At 43.1% G+C, this 26,064-nt stretch overlaps 1 protein-coding gene across 1 annotated transcript in view; it reads right to left on the reverse strand.

Moving 5' to 3' along the window:
- Positions 1–24,346, reverse strand: part of MAN2B1 (mannosidase alpha class 2B member 1) — a 47,428-nt gene extending 23,082 nt beyond the window's left edge. Inside the window, exons 1-12 of the mRNA XM_056570314.1 lie at positions 24,148–24,346; positions 22,514–22,616; positions 20,166–20,339; positions 19,902–20,095; positions 18,976–19,108; positions 18,576–18,721; positions 4,790–4,906; positions 4,618–4,700; positions 4,267–4,387; positions 4,093–4,171; positions 1,212–1,321; positions 897–1,004 (exon numbers count right to left, since the gene is read on the reverse strand). Of these exons, the coding sequence (XP_056426289.1) occupies positions 897–1,004; positions 1,212–1,321; positions 4,093–4,171; positions 4,267–4,387; positions 4,618–4,700; positions 4,790–4,906; positions 18,576–18,721; positions 18,976–19,108; positions 19,902–20,095; positions 20,166–20,339; positions 22,514–22,616; positions 24,148–24,234 (1,455 nt within the window). The 5' untranslated portion in view covers positions 24,235–24,346. The remainder of the gene's footprint in view (positions 1–896; positions 1,005–1,211; positions 1,322–4,092; positions 4,172–4,266; positions 4,388–4,617; positions 4,701–4,789; positions 4,907–18,575; positions 18,722–18,975; positions 19,109–19,901; positions 20,096–20,165; positions 20,340–22,513; positions 22,617–24,147) is intronic.
- Between the last annotated feature and the right edge of the window lie 1,718 nt (positions 24,347–26,064).

The raw sequence follows: 26,064 nt of genomic DNA on the forward strand, positions 1-26,064 counted from the left end.
CCATTTCTACTTCAGGCCGGAGGACCATGTTTCTATGTCGGTCTTATAATGCTCTGACTTGTTACTGTTTCTTGCTGTCATCGCTAGTTGTTAGCTTTGAACTTGCATAAAATATGAGCCTCCTGTCTGATATATAAATCTAGATTTTCCTAGCTTGTGACGGAAAATATTAGTTATATGAAGACAGGAGCCGAGTATCTTCCCTCCCTACCCACCCTATTACGACTCTTTGTTCTCTTTGCAGGATATTGAACGCGGAGGCGGTTTTCCTGAGTTCGGTTGACCTGTCGGTTTCCAGCTGTTTGGGTTCTCTACAGTCCCCGTTGGGACGAAGTTAGGCCTTCCTTGGCCTCTGGGCTTCTGCTGCTCTGGGTCGAAGGGCCGAAGTTTGCGGACCGTTGAGGATGTCCGGATGGAGTCGTTTTCTGTGCGGTTCCGATTCGCATTAAGAAAGAGGAGGATCTATATGGGGGCAGTCCTTATATAGGGGCTACAGAGGAGGGGTGGCTACTGTGGTCCTAGGACTGCTGGGAGTTGTAGTTTGAAGTTTTTTCTTTTATTGAATTGATTACCAAAGTGTTCTGCTATGGGCATTATTAAAGAAAGAATAATGCATAAGATACTCGCCTCCTGTCTTCATATAAATAATATTTTCCGTCACAAGCTAGGAAAATCTAGATTTATATCCTGTATTATACTCCAGAGCTGTACTCACTATTCTGCTGGTGGGGTCACTGTGTACATACATTACATTACTTATCCTGTACTGATCCTGAGTTATATCCTGTATTATACTCCAGAGCTGTACTCACTATTCTGCTGGTGCGGACACTGTGAACATAAATTACATTACTTATCCTGTACTGATCCTGAGTTACATAAGGGGATGCACTTACACTTTTAGCTGTCTCGGTGGTCGGGCATACACTGATGTTCAGCAGATTGCAGAATGTGAAACTTTCCTTGGTCCCAGTCAGACTAGAGAGAGCATTACTGATCACAACCTGCAAGATACAAACAGGACAATAGCTATAGAGAAGACACAGCAGGCCACCGCCGCCGCCACCTCTGTTTGGGAATTGATGCCCCCCAACATTTATAATTCATACAAAAGAAAGTTACATTTACATATTAAAATATAGAATATGGTAAAACATCTCCAGTGTTATCCAACAGATATTCCATATGGAGCAATTCTTGGGTGAGGTTACCTGACAGGTCTCCCAGCCTTTATACAACCGCAAAGTGTAATCATCATTCACATGTTGTTTGGCTGTTCCAGTTATAGCATCATGGTGCTGAGCTACTCCCATAGCGCGTCCTGAAATACAAAGGTACACGTAATAATAGGATCAGGAGCCGGGTTACTGTAATAAGATGTTATAATAGGGTAATAAGAGGATCAGGAGCTGGGTTACTGTAATAAGATGTTATAGGGTAATAAGAGGATCAGGAGCCGGGTTACTGTAATAAGATGTTATAGGGTAATAAGAGGATCAGGAGCCGGGTTACTGTAATAAGATGTTATAGGGTAATAAGAGGATCAGGAGCCGGGTTACTGTAATAAGATTTTATAGGGGTAATAAGAGGATCAGGAGCCGGGTTACTGTAATAAGATTTTATAGGGTAATAAGAGGATCAGGAGCCGGGTTACTGTAATAATGTGTTATAGGGGTAATAAGAGGATCAGGAGCCGGGTTACTGTAATAAGATGTTATAGGGGTAATAAGAGGATCAGGAGCCGGGTTACTGTAATAAGAGGATCAGGAGCCAGGTTACTGTAATAAGAGGATCAGGATCCGGGTTACTGTAATAAGATGTTATAGGGTAATAAGAGGATCAGGAGCCGGGTTACTGTAATAAGATGTTATAGGGTAATAAGGGGATCAGGAGCCAGGTTACTGTAATAAGAGGATCAGGAGTCGGGTTACTGTAATAAGATGTTATAGGGTAATAAGAGGATCAGGAGCCGGGTTACTGTAATAAGATGTTATAGGGTAATAAGAGGATCAGGAGCCAGGTTACTGTAATAAGATGTTATAGGGTAATAAGAGGATCAGGAGCCGGGTTACTGTAATAAGATGTTATAGGGTAATAAGAGGATCAGGAGCCGGGTTACTGTAATAAGATGTTATAGGGTAATAAGAGGATCAGGAGCCGGGTTACTGTAATAAGATGTTATAGGGTAATAAGAGGATCAGGAGCCGAGTTACTGTAATAAGATGTTATAGGTTAATAAGAGGATCGGGAGCCGGGTTACTGTAATAAGATGTTATAGGGTAATAAGAGGATCAGGAGCCAGGTTACTGTAATAAGATGTTATAGGGTAATAAGAGGATCAGGAGCCGGGTTACTGTAATAAGATGTTATAGGGTAATAAGAGGATCAGGAGCCGAGTTACTGTAATAAGATGTTATAGGTTAATAAGAGGATCAGGAGCCGGGTTACTGTAATAAGATGTTATAGGGTAATAGGAGGATCGGGAGCCGGGTTACTGTAATAAGATGTTATAGGGTAATAAGAGGATCAGGAGCCGAGTTACTGTAATAAGATGTTATAGGTTAATAAGAGGATCAGGAGCCGGGTTACTGTAATAAGATGTTATAGGGTAATAGGAGGATCGGGAGCCGGGTTACTGTAATAAGATGTTATAGGGGTAATAAGAGGATCAGGAGCCAGGTTACTGTAATAAGATGATATAGGGTAATAAGAGGATCAGGAGCCTGGTTACTGTAATAAGATGATATAGGGTAATAAGAGGATCAGGAGCCGGGTTACTGTAATAAGATGTTATAGGGTAATAAGAGGATCAGGAGCCGGGTTACTGTAATAAGATGTTATAGGGTAATAAGAGGATCAGGAGCCGGGTTACTGTAATAAGATGTTATAGGGTAATAAGAGGATCAGGAGCCGGGTTACTGTAATAAGATGTTATAGGGTAATAAGAGGATCAGGAGCCGGGTTACTGTAATAAGATGTTATAGGGTAATAAGAGGATCAGGAGCCGGGTTACTGTAATAAGATGTTATAGGGGTAATAAGAGGATCAGGAGCCGGGTTACTGTAATAAGATGTTATAGAGGTAATAAGAGGATCAGGAGCCGGGTTACTGTAATAAGATGTTATAGGGTAATAAGGGGATCAGGAGCCGGGTTACTGTAATAAGATGTTATAGGGGTAATAAGAGGATCAGGAGCCGGGTTACTGTAATAAGATGTTATAGGGTAATAAGAGGATCAGGAGCCGGGTTACTGTAATAAGATGTTATAGGGTAATAAGAGGATCAGGAGCCGGGTTACTGTAATAAGATGTTATAGGGTAATAAGAGGATCAGGAGCCGGGTTACTGTAATAAGATGTTATAGGGTAATAAGAGGATCAGGAGCCGGGTTACTGTAATAAGATGTTATAGGGTAATAAGAGGATCAGGAGTCGGGTAACTGTAATAAGATGTTATAGATAATAAGAGGATCAGGAGCCGGGTTACTGTAATAAGATGTTATAGGGTAATAAGAGGATCAGGAGCCGGGTTACTGTAATAAGATGTTATAGATAATAAGAGGATCAGGAGCCGGGTTACTGTAATAAGATGTTATAGATAATAAGAGGATCAGGAGCCGGGTTACTGTAATAAGATGTTATAGATAATAAGAGGATCAGGAGCCGGGTTACTGTAATAAGATGTTATAGGGTAATAAGAGGATCAGGAGCCGGGTTACTGTAATAAGATGTTATAGATAATAAGAGGATCAGGAGCCGGGTTACTGTAATAAGATGTTATAGGGTAATAAGAGGATCAGGAGCCGGGTTACTGTAATAAGATGTTATAGATAATAAGAGGATCAGGAGCCGGGTTACTGTAATAAGATGTTATAGGGTAATAAGAGGATCAGGAGCCGGGTTACTGTAATAAGATGTTATAGGGTAATAAGAGGATCAGGAGCCGGGTCACTGTAATAAGATGTTATAGGGTAATAAGAGGATCAGGAGCGGGGTTACTGTAATAAGATGTTATAGGGTAATAAGAGGATCAGGAGCGGGGTTACTATAATAAGATGTTATAAGGTAATAAGATGTATAAACAAGACCCCTACTTAGAGTTAAGCTGCTGCTGGTTCCGTATGGTCCATGTGTTGCGGCTGCTCCGGTTAAGGCCTCTAGTTGGTTGCAGACCTGATAATCATAGTAATAACTTTATCATTGTCGCTCAGATCTTCAGTGCGGTGACAATATCCTCTCCGCTAAGTAACATATAAGCTTCACTTCACCTGCAGGAAATTGTTGCTGAGCCTCTCGTAGCGCTTGAAGCCGGCCCGGCTGGTAAAGTATCCTGTCCAGAACATGTGCGGACCATCAGCATACGGGAAGAAATCGTCCATCTTCACTGGCCTGAGACAAAGAGTTAACCAATACATGGTATCAATAAGGTTTCTTGCACTCAATAAATCAGTGTTTCCCATCCAGGGTGCCTCCAGCTGTTGCAAAACTACAACTCCCAGCATGTCAGGGTAGCCAAAGCTGCCCAGGCATGCAGGGAGTTGCAGTTTTGCAACAGCTGGAGGCACCCTGGATGGGAAATACCACACTAAGTAGAGTGGGGTAATAGTCCCTGTACTCACCAGCTTAGGTTGGCTCTGTTTAATGCCGTCAGGTAGCAGCTTGGTGTAGAGTAGATCACATTCACTTTGCTTCCATTAGTTTGCTGAAGAAGAAAACAAGTCAATTCAGTAAAGACCGCCAGACCCCTGTGTATAGGGTCCAATATACCGGGGGGCATTACAGGCACCTCACCTGAGCATTCACCAGTTTAATAAGCTTGTCCATGTTCTTAAACCACGGGATGGCGTTCTCATACTGGAAATCAGACCCCATGGTCATTACAATGTGATTGGAGCGATACTTGTCTGCCTAAGGGGAAAGTATCAAACATTACTGAATTACATCATACTGCTACTACACCATGACAGGTATACACAGTACAGGTACAGTATACACATCTCCTCCTCATACTACTACTACCCCATGACAGGTATACACAGTACAGGTACAGTATACACATCTCCTCCTCATACTACTACACCATGACAGGTATACACAGTACAGGTACAGTATACACATCTCCTCATACTACTACACCATGACAGGTATACACAGTACAGGTACAGTATACACATCTCCTCATACTACTACACCATGACAGGTATACACAGTACAGGTACAGTATACACATCTCCTCATACTACTACACCATGACAGGTATACACAGTAGAGGTACAGTATACACATCTCCTCATACTACTACATCATGACAGGTATACACAGTACAGGTACAGTATACACATCTCCTCATACTACTACACCATGACAGGTATACACAGTACAGGTACAGTATACACATCTCCTCATACTACTACACCATGACAGGTATACACAGTACAGGTACAGTATACACATCTCCTCCTCATACTACTACTACTACTACACCATGACAGGTATACACAGTACAGGTACAGTATACACATCTCCTCCTCATACTACTACACCATGACAGGTATACACAGTACAGGTACAGTATACACATCTCCTCATACTACTACACCATGACAGGTATACACAGTACAGGTACAGTATACACATCTCCTCCTCATACTACTACTACACCATGACAGGTATACACAGTACAGGTACAGTATACACATCTCCTCCTCATACTACTACCCCATGACAGGTATACACAGTACAGGTACAGTATATACACATCTCCTCCTCATACTACTACTACTACTACTACTACTACACCATGACAGGTATACACAGTACAGGTACAGTATACACATCTCCTCATACTACTACACCATGACAGGTATCCACAGTACAGGTACAGTATACACATCTCCTCATACTACTACACCATGACAGGTATACACAGTACAGGTACAGTATACACATTTCCTCCTCATACTACTACTACTACTACACCATGACAGGTATACACAGTACAGGTACAGTATACACATCTCCTCCTCATACTACTACACCATGACAGGTATACACAGTACAGGTACAGTATACACATCTCCTCCTCATACTACTACTACACCATGACAGGTATACACAGTACAGGTACAGTATACACATCTCCTCCTCATACTACTACCCCATGACAGGTATACACAGTACAGGTACAGTATATACACATCTCCTCCTCATACTACTACACCATGACAGGTATACACAGTACAGGTACAGTATACACATCTCCTCCTCATACTACTACTACACCATGACAGGTATACACAGTACAGGTACAGTATACACATCTCCTCCTCATACTACTACTACACCATGACAGGTATACACAGTACAGGTACAGTATACACATCTCCTCCTCATACTACTACTACACCATGACAGGTATACACAGTACAGGTACAGTATACACATCTCCTCCTCATACTACTACTACACCATGACAGGTATACACAGTACAGGTACAGTATACACATCTCCTCCTCATACTACTACTACACCATGACAGGTATACACAGTACAGGTACAGTATACACATCTCCTCCTCATACTACTACTACACCATGACAGGTATACACAGTACAGGTACAGTATACACATCTCCTCCTCATACTACTACTACACCATGACAGGTATACACAGTACAGGTACAGTATACACATCTCCTCCTCATACTACTACTACACCATGACAGGTATACACAGTACAGGTACAGTATACACATCTCCTCCTCATACTACTACACCATGACAGGTATACACAGTACAGGTACAGTATACACATCTCCTCATACTACTACACCATGACAGGTATACACAGTACAGGTACAGTATACACATCTCCTCCTCATACTACTACTACCCCATGACAGGTATACACAGTACAGGTACAGTATACACATCTCCTCATACTACTACACCATGACAGGTATACACAGTACAGGTACAGTATACACATCTCCTCCTCATACTACTACTACACCATGACAGGTATACACAGTACAGGTACAGTATACACATCTCCTCCTCATACTACTACTACTCCATGACAGGTATACACAGTACAGGTACAGAATACACATCTCCTCCTCATACTACTACTACACCATGACAGGTATACACAGTACAGGTACAGTATACACATCTCCTCCTCATACTACTACACCATGACAGGTATACACAGTACAGGTACAGTATACACATCTCCTCCTCATACTACTACTACACCATGACAGGTATACACAGTACAGGTACAGTATACACATCTCCTCATACTACTACACCATGACAGGTATACACAGTAGAGGTACAGTATACATGTCTCCTCCTCATACTACTACACCATGACAGGTATACACAGTACAGGTACAGTATACACATCTCCTCCTCATACTACTACTACTACACCATGACAGGTATACACAGTACAGGTACAGTATACACATCTTCTCATACTACTACACCATGACAGGTATACACAGTACAGGTACAGTATACACATCTCCTCCTCATACTACTACTACACCATGACAGGTATACACAGTACAGGTACAGTATACACATCTCCTCACACTACTACTACACCATGACAGGTATACACAGTACAGGTACAGTATACACATCTCCTCCTCATACTACTACACCATGACAGGTATACACAGTACAGGTACAGTATACACATCTCCTCCTCATACTACTACTACACCATGACAGGTATACACAGTACAGGTACAGTATACACATCTCCTCATACTACTACACCATGACAGGTATACACAGTACAGGTACAGTATACACATCTCCTCATACTACTACACCATGACAGGTATACACAGTACAGGTACAGTATACACATCTCCTCATACTACTACACCATGACAGGTATACACAGTACAGGTACAGTATACACATCTCCTCATACTACTACTACACCATGACAGGTATACACAGTACAGGAACAGTATACACATCTCCTCCTCATACTACTACTACACCATGACAGGTATACACAGTACAGATACAGTATACACATCTCCTCCTCATACTACTACACCATGACAGGTATACACAGTACAGGTACAGTATACACATCTCCTCCTCATACTACTACACCATGACAGGTATACACAGTACAGGTATAGTATACACATCTCCTCCTCATACTACTAATACACTATGACAGGTATACACAGTACAGGTACAGTATACACATCTCCTCATACTACTACACCATGACAGGTATACACAGTACAGATACAGTATACACATCTCCTCCTCATACTACAACTACTACACCATGACAGGTATACACAGTACAGGTACAGTATACACATCTCCTCATACTACTACACCATGACAGGTATACACAGTACAGGTACAGTATACACATCTCCTCCTCATACTACTACACCATGACAGGTATACACAGTACAGGTACAGTATACACATCTCCTCCACATACTACTACTACACCATGACAGGTATACACAGTACAGATACAGTATACACATCTCCTCCTCATACTACTACTACACCATGACAGGTATACACAGTACAGATACAGTATACACATCTCCTCCTCATACTACTACACCATGACAGGTATACACAGTACAGGTACAGTATACACATCTCCTCCACATACTACTACTACACCATGACAGGTATACACAGTACAGGTACAGTATACACATCTCCTCCTCATACTACTACTACACCATGACAGGTATACACAGTACAGGTACAGTATACACATCTCCTCATACTACTACACCATGACAGGTATACACAGTACAGGTACAGTATACACATCTCCTCCTCATACTACTACTACTACTACACCATGACAGGTATACACAGTACAGGTACAGTATACACATCTCCTCCTCATACTACTACTACTACTACACCATGACAGGTATACACAGTACAGGTACAGTATACACATCTCCTCCTCATACTACTACTACACCATGACAGGTATACACAGTACAGGTACAGTATACACATCTCCTCCTCATACTACTACACCATGACAGGTATACACAGCACAGGTACAGTATACACATCTCATACTACTACACCATGACAGGTATACACAGTACAGGTACAGTATACACCTCTCCTCCTCATACTACTACACCATGACAGGTATACACAGTACAGGTACTGTATACACATCTCCTCCTCATACTACTACTACACCATGACAGGTATACACAGTACAGGCACAGTATACACATCTCCTCATACTACTACACCATGACAGGTATACACAGTACAGGTACAGTATACAAATCTCCTCATACTACTACTACTACTACACCATGACAGGTATACACAGTACAGGTACAGTATACACATCTCCTCCTCATACTACTACACCATGACAGGTATACACAGTACAGGTACAGTATACACATCTCCTCATACTACTACTACACCATGACAGGTATACACAGTACAGGTACAGTATACACATCTCCTCCTCATACTACTACACCATGATAGGTATACACAGTACAGGTACAGTATACACATCTCCTCATACTACTACACCATGACAGGTATACACAGTACAGGTACAGTATACACATCTCATACTACTACACCATGACAGGTATACACAGTACAGGTACAGTATACACATCTCCTCATACTACTACACCATGACAGGTATACACAGTACAGGTACAGTATACACATCTCCTCCTCATACTACTACTACTACTACTACACCATGACATGTATACACAGTACAGGTACAGTATACACATCTCCTCCTCATACTACTACACCATGATAGGTATACACAGTACAGGTACAGTATACACATCTCATACTACTACACCATGACAGGTATACACAGTACAGGTACAGTATACACATCTCATACTACTACACCATGACAGGTATACACAGTACAGGTACAGTATACACATCTCCTCATACTACTACACCATGACATGTATACACAGTACAGGTACAGTATACACATCTCCTCATACTACTACACCATGACAGGTATACACAGTACAGGTACAGTATACAAATCTCCTCATACTACTACTACTACTACACCATGACAGGTATACACAGTACAGGTACAGTATACACATCTCCTCCTCATACTACTACACCATGACAGGTATACACAGTACAGGTACAGTATACACATCTCCTCCTCATACTACTACACCATGACAGGTATACACAGTACAGGTACAGTATACACATCTCCTCCACATACTACTACTACACCATGACAGGTATACACAGTACAGGTACAGTATACACATCTCCTCCTCATACTACTACACCATGACAGGTATACACAGTACAGGTACAGTATACACATCTCCTCCACATACTACTACTACACCATGACAGGTATACACAGTACAGGTACAGTATACACATCTCCTCCTCATACTACTACACCATGACAGGTATACACAGTACAGGTACAGTATACACATCTCCTCCTCATACTACTACACCATGACAGGTATACACAGTACAGGTACAGTATACACATCTCCTCCTCATACTACTACTACACCATGACAGGTATACACAGTAAAGGTACAGTATACACATCTCCTCCTCATACTACTACACCATGACAGGTATACACAGTACAGGTACCGTATACACATCTCCTCACACTACTACACCATGACAGGTATACACAGTACAGGTACAGTATACACATCTCCTCCTCATACTACTACACCATGACAGTTATACACAGTACAGGTACCGTATACACATCTCCTCACACTACTACACCATGACAGGTATACACAGTACAGGTACAGTATACACATCTCCTCCTCATACTACTACACCATGACAGGTATATACAGTACAGGTACAGTATACACATCTCCTCCTCATACTACTACTACACCATGACAGGTATACACAGTACAGGTACAGTATACACATCTCCTCCTCATACTACTACTACACCATGACAGGTATACACAGTACAGGTACAGTATACACATCTCCTCATACTACTACACCATGACAGGTATACACAGTACAGGTACAGTATACACATCTCCTCATACTACTACACCATGACAGGTATACACAGTACAGGTACAGTATACACATCTACTCATACTACTACACCATGACAGGTATACACAGTACAGGTACAGTATACACATCTCCTCCTCATACTACTACACCATGACAGGTATACACAGCACAGGTACAGTATACACATCTCCTCCTCATACTACTACTACACCATGACAGGTATACACAGTACAGGTACAGTATACACATCTCCTCCTCATACTACTACACCATGACAGGTATACACATTACAGGTACAGTATACACATCTCCTTATACTACTACTACTACACCATGACAGGTATACACAGCACAGGTACAGTATACACATCTCCTCCTCATACTACTACTACACCATGACAGGTATACACAGTACAGGTACAGTATACACATCTCCTCCTCATACTACTACACCATGACAGGTATACACAGTACAGGTACAGTATACACATCTCCTCCTCATACTACTACACCATGACAGGTATACACAGTACAGGTACAGTATACACATCTCCTCCTCATACTACTACACCATGACAGGTATACACAGTACAGGTACAGTATACACATCTCCTTATACTACTACTACACCATGACAGGTATACACAGTACAGGTACAGTATACACATCTCCTCCTCATACTACTACACCATGACAGATATACACAGTACAGGTACAGTATACACATCTCCTCCTCATACTACTACACCATGACAGGTATACACAGTACAGGTACAGTATACACATCTCCTCCTCATACTACTACACCATGACAGGTATACACAGTACAGGTACAGTATACACATCTCCTCCTCATACTACTACACCATGACAGGTATACACAGTACAGATACAGTATACACATCTCCTCCTCATACTACTACTACACCATGACAGGTATACACAGTACAGGTACAGTATACACATCTCCTCCTCATACTACTACACCATGACAGGTATACACAGTACAGGTACAGTATACACATCTCCTCCTCATACTACTACACCATGACAGGTATACACAGTACAGATACAGTATACACATCTCCTCCTCATACTACTACTACACCATGACAGGTATACACAGTACAGGTACAGTATACACATCTCATACTACTACACCATGACAGGTATACACAGTACAGGTACAGTATACACATCTCATACTACTACACCATGACAGGTATACACAGTACAGGTACAGTATACACATTTCCTCCTCATACTACTACTACTACATCATGACAGGTATACACAGTACAGGTACAGTATACACATCTCCTCATACTACTACACCATGACAGGTATACACAGTACAGGTACAGTATACACATCTCCTCATACTACTACACCATGACAGGTATACACAGTACAGGTACAATATACACATCTCCTCATACTATTACACCATGACAGGTATACACAGTACAGGTACAGTATACACATCTCCTCCTCATACTACTACACCATGACAGGTATACACGGTACAGGTACAGTATACACATCTCCTCCTCATACTACTACACCATGACAGGTATACACAGTACAGGTACAGTATACACATCTCCTCATACTACTACACCATGACAGGTATACACAGTACAGGTACAATATACACATCTCCTCATACTACTACACCATGACAGGTATACACAGTACAGGTACAGTATACACATCTCCTCCTCATACTACTACACCATGACAGGTATACACAGTACAGGTACCGTATACACATCTCCTCATACTACTACACCATGACAGGTATACACAGTACAGGTACAGTATACACATCTCCTCCTCATAAAACTACACCATGACAGGTATACACAGTACAGGTACAGTATACACATCTCCTCCTCCTCATACTACTACTACACCATGACAGGTATACACAGTACAGGTACAGTATACACATCTCCTCATACTACTACTACACCATGACAGGTATACACAGTACAGGTACAGTATACACATCTCCTCCTCATACTACTACTACACCATGACAGGTATACACAGTACAGGTACAGTATACACATCTCCTCACACTACTACACCATGACAGGTATACACAGTACAGGTACAGTATGCACATCTCCTCATACTACTACACCATGACAGGTATACACAGTACAGGTAGAGTATACACATCTCCTCCTCATACTACTACACCATGACAGGTATACACAGTACAGGTACAGTATACACATCTCCTCATACTACTACTACACCATGACAGGTATACACAGTACAGGTACAGTATACACATCTCCTCATACTACTACTACACCATGACAGGTATACACAGTACAGGTACAGTATATACATCTCCTCATACTACTACACCATGACAGGTATACACAGTACAGGTACAGTATACACCTCTCCTCATACTACTACACCATGACAGGTATACACAGTACAGGTACAGTATACACATCTCCTCCTCATAAAACTACACCATGACAGGTATACACAGTACAGGTACAGTATACACATCTCCTCCTCCTCATACTACTACTACACCATGACAGGTATACACAGTACAGGTACAGTATACACATCTCCTCATACTACTACACCATGACAGGTATACACAGTACAGGTACAGTATACACATCTCCTCCTCATACTACTACACCATGACAGGTATACACAGTACAGGTACCGTATACACATCTCCTCACACTACTACACCATGACAGGTATACACAGTACAGGTACAGTATACACATCTCCTCATACTACTACACCATGACAGGTATACACAGTACAGGTACAGTATACACATCTCCTCATACTACTACTACACCATGACAGGTATACACAGTACAGGTACAGTATACACATCTCCTCCTCATACTACTACACCATGACAGGTATACACAGTACAGGTACAGTATACACATCTCCTCCTCATACTACTAATACACCATGACAGGTATACACAGTACAGGTATAGTATACACCTCTCCTCATACTACTACTACACCATGACAGGTATACACAGTACAGGTACAGTATACACATCTCCTCATACTACTACACCATGACAGGTATACACAGTACAGGTACAGTATACACATCTCCTCATACTACTACACCATGACAGGTATACACAGTACAGGTACAGTATACACATCTCCTCCTCATACTACTACACCATGACAGGTATACACAGTACAGGTACAGTATACACATCTCCTCATACTACTACTACTACACCATGACAGGTATACACAGTACAGGTACAGTATACACATCTCCTCCTCATACTACTACACCATGACAGGTATACACAGTACAGGTACAGTATACACATCTCCTCCACATACTACTACTACACCATGACAGGTATACACAGTACAGGTACAGTATACACATCTCCTCCTCATACTACTACTACACCATGACAGGTATACACAGTACAGGTACAGTATACACATCTCCTCATACTACTACTACACCATGACAGGTATACACAGTACAGGTACAGTATACACATCTCCTCCTCATACTACTACACCATGACAGGTATACACAGTACAGGTACAGTATACACATCTCCTCATACTACTACACCATGACAGGTATACACAGTACAGGTACAGTATACACATCTCCTCCTCCTCATACTACTACTACACCATGACAGGTATACACAGTACAGGTACAGTATACACATCTCCTCCTCATACTACTACACCATGACAGGTATACACAGTACAGGTACAGTATACACATCTCCTCATACTACTACACCATGACAGGTATACACAGTACAGGTACAGTATACACATCTCCTCCCACTACTATACCATGACAGGTATACACAGTACAGGTACAGTATACACATCTCCTCCTCATACTACTACACCATGACAGGTATACACAGTACAGGTACAGTATACACATCTCCTCCTCATACTACTACTACACCATGACAGGTATACACAGTAAAGGTACAGTATACACATCTCCTCCTCATACTACTACACCATGACAGGTATACACAGTACAGGTACCGTATACACATCTCCTCACACTACTACACCATGACAGGTATACACAGTACAGGTACAGTATACACATCTCCTCCTCATACTACTACACCATGACAGTTATACACAGTACAGGTACCGTATACACATCTCCTCACACTACTACACCATGACAGGTATACACAGTACAGGTACAGTATACACATCTCCTCCTCATACTACTACACCATGACAGGTATATACAGTACAGGTACAGTATACACATCTCCTCCTCATACTACTACTACACCATGACAGGTATACACAGTACAGGTACAGTATACACATCTCCTCCTCATACTACTACTACACCATGACAGGTATACACAGTACAGGTACAGTATACACATCTCCTCCTCATACTACTACTACACCATGACAGGTATACACAGTACAGGTACAGTATACACATCTCCTCATACTACTACACCATGACAGGTATACACAGTACAGGTACAGTATACACATCTCCTCATACTACTACACCATGACAGGTATACACAGTACAGGTACAGTATACACATCTACTCATACTACTACACCATGACAGGTATACACAGTACAGGTACAGTATACACATCTCCTCCTCATACTACTACACCATGACAGGTATACACAGCACAGGTACAGTATACACATCTCCTCCTCATACTACTACTACACCATGACAGGTATACACAGTACAGGTACAGTATACACATCTCCTCCTCATACTACTACACCATGACAGGTATACACATTACAGGTACAGTATACACATCTCCTTATACTACTACTACTACACCATGACAGGTATACACAGCACAGGTACAGTATACACATCTCCTCCTCATACTACTACTACACCATGACAGGTATACACAGTACAGGTACAGTATACACATCTCCTCCTCATACTACTACACCATGACAGGTATACACAGTACAGGTACAGTATACACATCTCCTTATACTACTACTACACCATGACAGGTATACACAGTACAGGTACAGTATACACATCTCCTCCTCATACTACTACACCATGACAGATATACACAGTACAGGTACAGTATACACATCTCCTCCTCATACTACTACACCATGACAGGTATACACAGTACAGGTACAGTATACACATCTCCTCCTCATACTACTACACCATGACAGGTATACACAGTACAGGTACAGTATACACATCTCCTCCTCATACTACTACACCATGACAGGTATACACAGTACAGGTACAGTATACACATCTCCTCCTCATACTACTACTACACCATGACAGGTATACACAGTACAGATACAGTATACACATCTCCTCCTCATACTACTACTACACCATGACAGGTATACACAGTACAGGTACAGTATACACATCTCCTCCTCATACTACTACACCATGACAGGTATACACAGTACAGGTACAGTATACACATCTCCTCCTCATACTACTACACCATGACAGGTATACACAGTACAGGCACAGTATACACATCTCCTCATACTACTACACCATGACAGGTATACACAGTACAGATACAGTATACACATCTCCTCCTCATACTACTACTACACCATGACAGGTATACACAGTACAGGTACAGTATACACATCTACTCCTCATACTACTACACCATGACAGGTATACACAGTACAGGTACAGTATACACATTTCCTCCTCATACTACTACTACTACATCATGACAGGTATAGACAGTACAGGTACAGTATACACATCTCCTCCTCATACTACTACATCATGACAGGTATACACAGTACAGATACAGTATACACATCTCCTCCTCCTTATACTACTACTACTACTACACCATGACAGGTATACACAGTACAGGTACAGTATACACATCTCCTCATACTACTACACCATGACAGGTATACACAGTACAGGTACAGTATACACATCTCCTCATACTACTACACCATGACAGGTATACACAGTACAGGTACAGTATACACATCTCCTCCTCATACTACTACACCATGACAGGTATACACGGTACAGGTACAGTATACACATCTCCTCCTCATACTACTACACCATGACAGGTATACACAGTACAGGTACAGTATACACATCTCCTCATACTACTACACCATGACAGGTATACACAGTACAGGTACAATATACACATCTCCTCATACTACTACACCATGACAGGTATACACAGTACAGGTACAGTATACACATCTCCTCCTCATACTACTACACCATGACAGGTATACACAGTACAGGTACAGTATACACATCTCCTCCTCATACTACTACACCATGACAGGTATACACAGTACAGGTACAGTATATACACATCTCCTCCTCATACTACTACACCATGACAGGTATACACAGTACAGGTACAGTATACACATCTCCTCATACTACTACTACACCATGACAGGTATACACAGTACAGGTACAGTATACACATCTCCTCATACTACTACTACACCATGACAGGTATACACAGTACAGGTACAGTATATACATCTCCTCATACTACTACACCATGACAGGTATACACAGTACAGGTACAGTATACACCTCTCCTCATACTACTACACCATGACAGGTATACACAGTACAGGTACAGTATACACATCTCCTCCTCATAAAACTACACCATGACAGGTATACACAGTACAGGTACAGTATACACATCTCCTCCTCCTCATACTACTACTACACCATGACAGGTATACACAGTACAGGTACAGTATACACATCTCCTCATACTACTACACCATGACAGGTATACACAGTACAGGTACAGTATACACATCTCCTCCTCATACTACTACACCATGACAGGTATACACAGTACAGGTACCGTAAACACATCTCCTCACACTACTACACCATGACAGGTATACACAGTACAGGTACAGTATACACATCTCCTCATACTACTACACCATGACAGGTATACACAGTACAGGTACAGTATACACATCTCCTCATACTACTACTACTACTACACCATGACAGGTATACACAGTACAGGTACAGTATACACATCTCCTCCTCATACTACTACACCATGACAGGTATACACAGTACAGGTACAGTATACACATCTCCTCCTCATACTACTACACCATGACAGGTATACACAGTACAGGTACAGTATACACATCTCCTCCTCATACTACTACACCATGACAGGTATACACAGTACAGGTATAGTATACACATCTCCTCCTCATACTACTACACCATGACAGGTATACACAGTACAGGTACAGGTACACATCTCCTCATACTACTACACCATGACAGGTATACACAGTACAGGTACAGTATACACATCTCCTCCTCATACTACTACACCATGACAGGTATACACAGTACAGGTACAGTATACACATCTCCTCACACTACAGGTATACACAGTACAGGTATGGTGAATGATTATATACCTGTGTGTTCACAGCTTTCATAAACAATTGTAAAACAGCGTCCACATTATTGTCCTCCATCTGTGGATCATCCATAATCGGGGGATCTGAACACAACTGATCCCAGCAGAAACCTTCTGGAGGGTTGTATCCGTTCGGCAGGACACCTATCAAGAAAGCAAACATTATCTGGTGACCATACACATCCTAGGTTGGTACATAACAGGGGTGCTACATGACAGACGCTTTACAAGCAGTCCTATGTAAACCCACACATAAAAGATTTTTGTCAACCTGCTTAGCTGGGTAGACATATGTGTCACTGTATTATGGTTGGATTTACTATTCAGGAATAAGAGAACAGAGAAACAAAACATATGTATTATATCACCGTAAATATAAGTTCCATCATGTGACCCACCAGTGAAGAGATCAGCAGTGGGCGCTGCCAGATCATCGCTGCCCCTCCAGATCATCTCCATCTGTTTTTTGTTCTCTCGATTCTTTTTGTCCTGATAATCCAACCGTCCGAAGAACAATCCGTCATACCCCATCTGTCAGACAAAAAGGGGGATTATCAGGTAATACTTTACTTACACAGTATTATAGTAGTTATATTCTTGTATATAGGAGCAGTATTATAGTAGTTATATTCTTGTACATAGGAGCAGTATTATAGTAGTTATATTCTTGTATATAGGGCCAGTATTATAGTAGTTATATTCTTGTATATAGAAGCAGTATTATAGTAGTTATATTCTTGTATATAGGAGGCAGTATTATAGTAGTTATATTCTTGTATATAGGAGACAGTATTATAGTAGTTATATTCTTGTATATATAGGAGCAGTATTATAGAAGTTATATTCTTGTATATAGGAGGCAGTATTATAGTAGTTATATTCTTGTATATAGGAGCAGTATTATAGTAGTTATATTCTTGTATATAGGAGCAGTATTATAGTAGTTCTATTCTTGTATATAGGAGCAGAATTATAGTAGTTATATTCTTGTATATAGGAGCAGTATTATAGTAGTTATATTCTTGTATATAGGAGCAGTATTATAGTAGTTATATTCTTGTATATAGGAGCAGTATTATAGTGGTTATATTCTTGTATATAGGAGCAGTTTTATAGTAGTTATATTCTTGTATATAGGAGCAGTATTATAGTAGTTATATTCTTGTATATAGGAGGCAGTATTATAGTAGTTATATTCTTGTATATAGGAGGCAGTATTATAGTAGGTATATTCTTGTATATAGGAGTATTATAGTAGCTATATTCTTGTACACAGGAAGCAATATTTGCTTTATTTTTGTCTTATAAAATCTTGTTCACATACCTGAGCAAAGAGTAGGGCTTGTTCTCTGGAATGCCCAAATGGATCAATGTGCCAAGCCACCCTGGGTCTACCACATTCCCCAAATGTAGACTGTAAGAACTGCAAGCCCAGGGTCATCTGGTCAATAATCGGGCTGTAATGTGTGGCCGCTTCATCGTTCATGGACCACCCTCCATTGATAAACTCCAAGCGACCTAAGACATAGATGAGATGGTCATTATCGGGTGCGGGCCGAACCACTTATAGCACCATTTATTTTCTCACCTTCCTGTATGAGCTGAGACACATCTCTCTGCACAGACTCATTCTGCTCCTGCCACCAGCGCCAGAAAAACGCGCTCTCCACGTAGATGAAGCGCCTCCTGGGGTCTGCAAGTAGCTGTGGGACAACCGAGTCCAGAATATACTGCACCCCAGCATGCTGAATGCTGTTGCGTCCTGCAAAATAGAAAACGCCCAATTCAGGACAAAGGATTCGGACAGTGTTGCCCAACCAGGGAGCCTCGAGTTGTTTCAAAACTACAACTCCCAGCATGCCCTAACAGCCTTTGGCTGTCCAGGCATGCCGGGTGTCGTAGTCTGGCAAAAGCTGGAGGCTCCCTGGTTGGGAAAGACTGCATTTTAAGTATAAACACCAGGCTGAGCTGACATTAAACGGTAGGCAAATACGCAGCAGCAAATACGCAGCAAAATCTGGCATGTGTGACCCTACCCTAAGGGTGTATTCACACATACAGTATCCTGTGTACATCTGATGCAGATTTTATGCTGTGTTTAGTCATTTTAGTTGATATAAAGTCTGCAGCTTCAAATCCTGTGCATCAAATAGGCGCAGGATACTGTACATGTGAATAGACCCTTAGGCCACAAACAGGTACAACTTTTGTTTGTCCTGCAAAAGAAAAAAAAAAATAATAATAATAATAATAATAATAATAATTCCCTCCTCATTTTACTCCTCTACGATGACGTTTTTGTGTCCCTCTTATTAACAATGTGTATTGGAATAGGTGCTTTCTGTTTTCTTTCTTTGATTCCCTGCGTTTTTCTCATTACTAGTCATGTGATTCTTTCATCACATGACTCAAGAATTTCTACTGCCAAATTGGGGGGCGGAGCCAACACACATGCACACACTGACACAGTGGGCTGCCCATGGCAACCAATCAGATTGCTTCTTTCATTTTTAACCCCAGGGTATCATTTTAATCGTATGGACCCACAGAATAAACATAGGGTTACATTTTTACCGAAAAAATATACTGTGTAGAAACGGACGCCCAAAAGTTTTTTTTTTTTTCTTCCATTTTGTCGACAATGATTTTATTTTATTTTTTTTCCATTTCGCCGTAGATTTTTGGGTAAAATGACTGATGTCATTACAAAGCACAATTGGTGGTGCAAAAAATAAGCCATCCTATGGATGGATATTTTAAGGTGCAAAATTGTAAGGGTTATGATTTTTAAAAGGTAAGGAGGAAAAAAACTTAAGTGCAAAAACAGAAAAAGGCTTGGTCCTTAAAGGGGTACTCCGCCCCTAGAAATCTTATCTCCTATCCAAAGGATAGGGTATAAGATGTCAGGTCACCGGGGTCCGGCTGCTGGGGACCCCCGGGATCCCCGCTGCGGCACCGCGCTATTACTGCACAGAGCAAACTCGCTCTGTGCGTAATGACGGGCAATACAGGGGCCGGAGCATCGTTACGTCATGGCTCCGCCCCTCTCGTGATGTTACAGCCCGCCCTCTCAATACAAGTCTATGGGAGGGGCGTGGCGGCCATCACGCCCCCCCCCCCCTCCCATAGACTTGCATTAAGGGGGCGGAGCCCTTACGTTACGATGCTCCGGTGTTGTATCGCCGGACATTACGCACAGAGCGAGCGTGCTCTGTGCAGCAACGATAGCGGGGTGCCGCAGCGGAGATCCCGGGGGTCCCCAGCAGCGGGACCCTGGCGATCTGACATCTTCTCCCAATCCTTTGGATAAGGGATAAGATGTCTAGGGGCGGAGTACCCCTTTAAGGGGTTACAAAGGCCTCAGAATAATGAAAGAAGCGATCTGATTGGTTGCTATGGGCAACTGAACCACTTTTCCTCTACACATTGTGTCTGTTTGGGATCACACTAGTCTATGGCAGTGTTTCCCAACCAGGGGGCCTCCAGCTGTTGCAAAACTACAACTCCCAGCATGCCCGGACAGCCGAAGGCTGTCCGGGCATGCTGGGAGTTGTAGTTTTGCAACAGCTGGAGGCACACTGGTTGGAAATCCATGGTCTATGGGAAAGGAGCTGTGAAATACTGCAGTATTTGGGAGCACTGACGTCCGTTTACCTTATCTATTTTATACAGTACATTATTTTATTTCTTTATTTTTTTTTATTTTCTTAAACTGAAGTTTTTTTTTTGGTTTTGATTTGACAATGTTTGACCCCAGACTTATTGTTTTATAGTTATTTAGGGGAAGTGATGATATGAAGTAATGATAACTTCCCTCTTGCAGTTTTGCCCATTTCCTGTAATTTCTTGTAATCTTTTATCTTCTCCTATATCTTAAGGCCATTGAGGTCATTGGGTGGGGGGTGGCACAGACCTGGCTCTCGGTGGGCTTCTTACCTCCATAGTAATACTGATCCACCGTCTTCAGCCAACCTACATCATTGTGTGTGTGAGGGATGAGGTGCACGTTGAGGAGGCCCTCGGGGGCCACAGGGCAGGTCTGTAGGGAGAGTCAATGGGGGAAGTCAGTTCAGTAGATAGTGGTGATCCCAGGACATTGGGGGGAGATTTATCAAAACCTGTCCAGAGGAATAGTAGCTGAGTTGCCCATAGCAACCAATCAGATCGCTACTTTCATTTTCCAGAGGCCTTTTCAAAAATGAAAGAAGCGATCTGATTGGTTGCTATGGGCAACTGGGCAACTTTTCCTCAGGACAGGTTTTGATAAATCTCCCCGACTGTGTCTGATGAACAGGACTACACATCACTCTGCCATATGGTCCTATATCCCCACAACCAGGCCCCTCCACACACTGCTCTGCTACCAAGGTCACCGCCCCGCACACTGTACCCCTCATCCCCCCTCTCTCTCCTGTACCCCTCATCCCCCCTCTCTCCTGTACACTGTACCCCTCATCCCCCCTCTCTCCTGTACACTGTACCCCTCATCCCCCCTCTCTCCTGTACACTGTACCCCTCATCCCCCCTCTCTCCTGTACACTGTACCCCTCATCCCCCCTCTCTCCTGTACACTGTACCCCTCACCCCCCCCTCTCTCCTGTACACTGTACCCCTCATCCCCCCCTCTCTCTCCTGTACACTGTACCCCTCACCCCCCCTCTCTCTCCTGTACACTGTACCCCTCACCCCCCCTCTCTCTCCTGTACACTGTACCCCTCATCCCCCCTCTCTCTCCTGTACACTGTACCCCTCATCCCCCCTCTCCCCTGTACACTGTACCCCTCATCCCCCCTCTCTCTCCTGTACACTGTACCCCTCATCCCCCCCTCTCTCCTGTACACTGTACCCCTCATCCCCCCCTCTCTCCTGTACACTGTACCCCTCATCCCCCCTCTCTCCTGTACACTGTACCCCTCATCCCCCCTCTCTCTCCTGTACACTGTACCCCTCATCCCCCCTCTCTCTCCTGTACACTGTACCCCTCATCCCCCCCTCTCTCTCTCCTGTACACTGTACCCCTCATCCCCCCTCTCTCCTGTACACTGTACCCCTCATCCCCCCTCTCTCTCTCCTGTACACTGTACCCCTCATCCCCCCTCTCCCCTGTACCCCTCATCCCCCCTCTCCCCTGTACACTGTACCCCTCATCCCCCCCTCTCTCCTGTACACTGTACCCCTCATCCCCCCCTCTCTCCTGTACACTGTACCCCTCATCCCCCCTCTCTCCTGTACACTGTACCCCTCATCCCCCCTCTCTCTCCTGTACACTGTACCCCTCATCCCCCCTCTCCCCTGTACACTGTACCCCTCATCCCCCCTCTCTCTCCTGTACACTGTACCCCTCATCCCCCCCTCTCTCCTGTACACTGTACCCCTCATCCCCCCTCTCTCCTGTACACTGTACCCCTCATCCCCCCTCTCTCCTGTACACTGTACCCCTCATCCCCCCTCTCTCCTGTACACTGTACCCCTCATCCTCCATCATACAGGGATATGAGATGACTTTGTTCCTCATTTCGTTATAATCCGGTAAGTGATCACCTAAAGACACGGCGGGTGCACACACTCACCTCCGGTCCGCACCCGGTGCCCCGGTGAACGTATCCCAACAGCACCACCACCACCACATACAGCCCCCGATACCCGCCGCTCTCCATCCCGCCGGTTACTCTCCGTCCTCACTACTCCTACCGCTCCGGGAACTTTACACTGTCACATGACCTGTCACAACAGCCACGCCCCGATGCAGCCCGACACCCAACGGAGCGGCTGGACGCTGTCACGTGACTTGGCATCCTATCAGACAACATCGAAGCTGTACACACCTTCTGCCACCAGAGGGCGCACTTGAGCCTCACTCTATGATTGGCCGTAAAGTGTTAGTGCTGTCCTTACACAACCTCTATGAGTGCTCACCCTGTATAAGGAAAACCTCTGCCCCTATTTGGGGCAGATCCTGAGAGGCATTATAGCCTCCTGTATAATTCAGGGACACCTATCTTTTATTTTTATTTATTTATTTATTCCATTCTAATGCTTTATTTCTGATATATATTCATTTACCAGGATGAGCTCTGCTAAGTTTCTACATATTTGTTTAGTTGGGAGAAACCCTATAAAACAGTGGTCTCCAAAGTGCGAACCTCCAGCTGTAGCAAAACTACAACTCCCAGCATGCCCGGACAGCCAACGGCTGTCCGGGCATGCTGGGAGTTGTAGTTTTGCAACAGCTGGAGATCAGTAGTAAAGCCCCATTTACACAACGGGATTTCGCATTGCTTTTAGAGATGAGCGAACTTACAGTAAAATCGATTCGTCACGAACTTCTCGGCTCGGCAGTTGATGTCTTTTCCTGCATAAATTAGTTCAGCTTTCCGGTGCTCCGGTGGGCTGGAAAAGGTGGATACATTCCTAGGAGACTCTTTCCTAGGACTGTATCCACCTTTTCCAGCCCACCGGAGCACCTAAAGGCAGAACTAATTTATGCAGGATAAGTCATCAACTGCCGAGCTGAGAAGTTCATGACGAATCGAATTTACTGTAAGTTCGCTCATCTCTAATTGCTTTTAAAAAGGGATTTCGCACCACAAACGGAAGAATTTAAACATTCCAATTCGAACTTTGCACAAAAAAAATGAACATTTTTACGCTTTTTACGGAATGTTCTTGGAAAAGCATTGCCGTCTGTGAAGATGCACATTTCCCAGCAGTCCTGGCTCACGAAACGTCTACCTGGAACTGTTCCGGATGGATATTCCCCATCTGGGTTATCCAGGAACCGACAAACAGAACCTATTTCTTCTAAAAACATCGCCACTTCTGTCCTCAGGTTGTGCGTGGCATTACAACTTAGCACTAAATCACTTTAAAGGGTTACTCCACTCCCCAGCGTCCGCAAAATTCCACCTCACACCGGAACATTGAGTTCCTGAACGCTGTGTGCGGGCTTCCGTGTTCAGGCCCGCCCCCTCGTGACATCACGGCCTGCCCCATCAATGAAAGTCTATGGGAAGTGGGCACGACGGCCGTCACGCCCCTCCCATAGACTTGCATTGAGGGGGCGGGATGTGACGTCACGAGGGGGCGGGCCTGAACACGGAAGCCCGCACACAGCAGTCAGGAACTCAATGTTCCGGACGCTGGGGAGCGGAGTAACCCTTTAGGCTGGAACTACACTGAGGTTTTTTTTTTTTTTTTAAAACGCCAATTTTACCGCACAGTGAAAAAACGCCGCATCCAGATGTTAGCTGCAAGTCAATAGTAAACTGCAAAATGCCAGATTCACTTGCCGTTTTTTTAATCCTTTTGGCGTTTTTCAGCAATTTCGGGCTCAGAGGCTGGATTTTCAAATCGTCCGACCTAGTTTGGCGTTTTTATCCCATAGAAGTCTATGGGAGAGCAGAAACGCCAAGTTGGTTTTAAATTTTGCGTTTTTGCAGGCGGTTTTTATTCTTTTTTGGACTTTAGCGATCCAAAAAAATGATGGA

The sequence above is a fragment of the Hyla sarda genome, chromosome 4, assembly GCF_029499605.1.
Source record: "Hyla sarda isolate aHylSar1 chromosome 4, aHylSar1.hap1, whole genome shotgun sequence".
NCBI lineage: Eukaryota > Metazoa > Chordata > Amphibia > Anura > Hylidae > Hyla > Hyla sarda.